Consider the following 1,566-nt stretch of genomic DNA (forward strand, 5'->3'; position numbering starts at 1 on the left):
GGACGCACCGCCGCCTCCTCCGACGGACGCGGGGGGCTGCAGGGGCTGCGCCTCTGAGTCCATCTCGTGCAGGTTCCGGCGGGACGCGCTCAAGTTGCTGAGCGGCCGCATGACGCCCCCGTTGTACCTGCAGCTGCTCATGGCTATTTCGGTGAAGGGGTTGCTCTCGCGGCGCGCCTGGGGCTGGTGGTGCTGGTGGTGCGCCGGGTGCGGGTGGTGGTGGTGGTGCGAGAGCGGGGGCCCGGAGCCCAGGCTGCCGAGACTGCCCGTGGGGCTGGCGGCGGGCTGCAGGCTGTGGCACTGGTGGTACTGGGAGGCGGACGCGGGCTGCTGCGCGTACTGCTGCCGGAGCGCACTGGCATGGCTGGACGGCGTCAGCTCGCTCACATTGAGCTGGCTGCCCCGGCGCGACGAGCAGCAGCAGCAGCACGACGAGCCCGACAGCGGCGAGGAGGTGCGGGTCCGGAAGGCGCCGCCGGGCGAGGAGGTGCGGAGCAGCAGGGACAGGTTATCCCCCGCCCCCGCCCCCGCCGCCGGGGCACCGGAGGAGGCGCAGCTGTTGCACCGGAGGCATGGGCTGCTGCCACCGCTGGCCGGCTGCTGGTGCGCGAGGTGCGGGTGGTGGTGAGGGTGCGGGAGGGGCGCGAAGGGCGGGCACGGCTTGTCCTGGCTCTGTGGCTGCTGCTGGCAATGCAGGTGTGAGGAGCGCGGCGGCGGCGGCGGCTGCTCTGGGAAGAAGCCGCGCTGGAACTGCAATGGGGTTTCCATGTCAGGGCTGTTAAAGCTGCAGGGAGACCAGGCGGTGGTGCACCCTGCGCAATGCGTTATGGTCGGGAGCGGGGACTCCTGCTGCTGGTGCGAGGAAGGGCCCATGCCGGCTCCGGTAGAATCCAGGCGGCGAGTCCGATTGGTTGGGCGCACCAAAACAATGGGCATGACATCACCTGCGGGGACCGAGACCGAGTTTGCGGCGCGCGCGGCTTAGGGGAGCGTGTGTGAGAGAGCGCGAGATTGGGAGGGGAATCTGCAGGACGGAAAACCCGGGGGGCGCAGGCCAGGGCGAGGGCGCTCGAGGGCAGGGATTCCACCTGCTGAGGAGGAGCGCCCCTGACCACTGCTGGGGATGGAGTGCGCCCCCCGCCGTGCGGCCGAGCTGCAGAGGGAGGAGAAAAGAGAGGGGCGCCCCTCCTTCCCGTGCCGCTGCCCCCATGACTGGTGCCGGACGCGCTGTCCGGATCACCTGCGCCAGGCACTGCAGCACGTCGGGTCACCCCGGCCATTGGGACAGGCGCAGGGACAGTGCAGAGCCCTCCTCCGCCTGCACGCCTCGCAGGACTTTAAAACAGCAGCCCCCTCTCCCCTCGCCCGCCTCTCCCGCCGAGAGTGGGTTGCAGGCTGCCCGCCAGGGAACAGCGGGGGCACTGGCTTTGGGGAGAAAAAGTTTAGCGACTGGCTACTCCCCCAGTGCAGAAGCAGGTGGGGAGAAGCCTGGGGCCCGATCCCGCCTTAGCTGCTGCGGGATCGTGGCGGGCCCCGCGGCCGGATCTTTCCGCGCCGCCCAGGCTC

At 70.8% G+C, this 1,566-nt stretch overlaps 1 protein-coding gene across 3 annotated transcripts in view; it reads right to left on the reverse strand.

The window, feature by feature from the left end:
• Positions 1 to 936, reverse strand: part of KCNN2 (potassium calcium-activated channel subfamily N member 2) — a 137,944-nt gene extending 137,008 nt beyond the window's left edge. The window contains exon 1 of one of the 3 annotated variants that reach the window (XM_008066782.1): positions 6 to 936. In XM_008066782.1, the coding sequence (XP_008064973.1) occupies positions 6 to 936 (931 nt within the window). The other 2 variants (XM_021716965.1, XM_021716963.1) reach the window with 2 other exon arrangements.
• Positions 937 to 1,566: the final 630 nt, after the last annotated feature.

The sequence above is a fragment of the Carlito syrichta genome, unplaced genomic scaffold (genome assembly GCF_000164805.1).
Source record: "Carlito syrichta isolate Samal-C Ts95f unplaced genomic scaffold, Tarsius_syrichta-2.0.1 Scaffold309104, whole genome shotgun sequence".
Taxonomy (NCBI): Eukaryota; Metazoa; Chordata; class Mammalia; order Primates; family Tarsiidae; genus Carlito; species Carlito syrichta.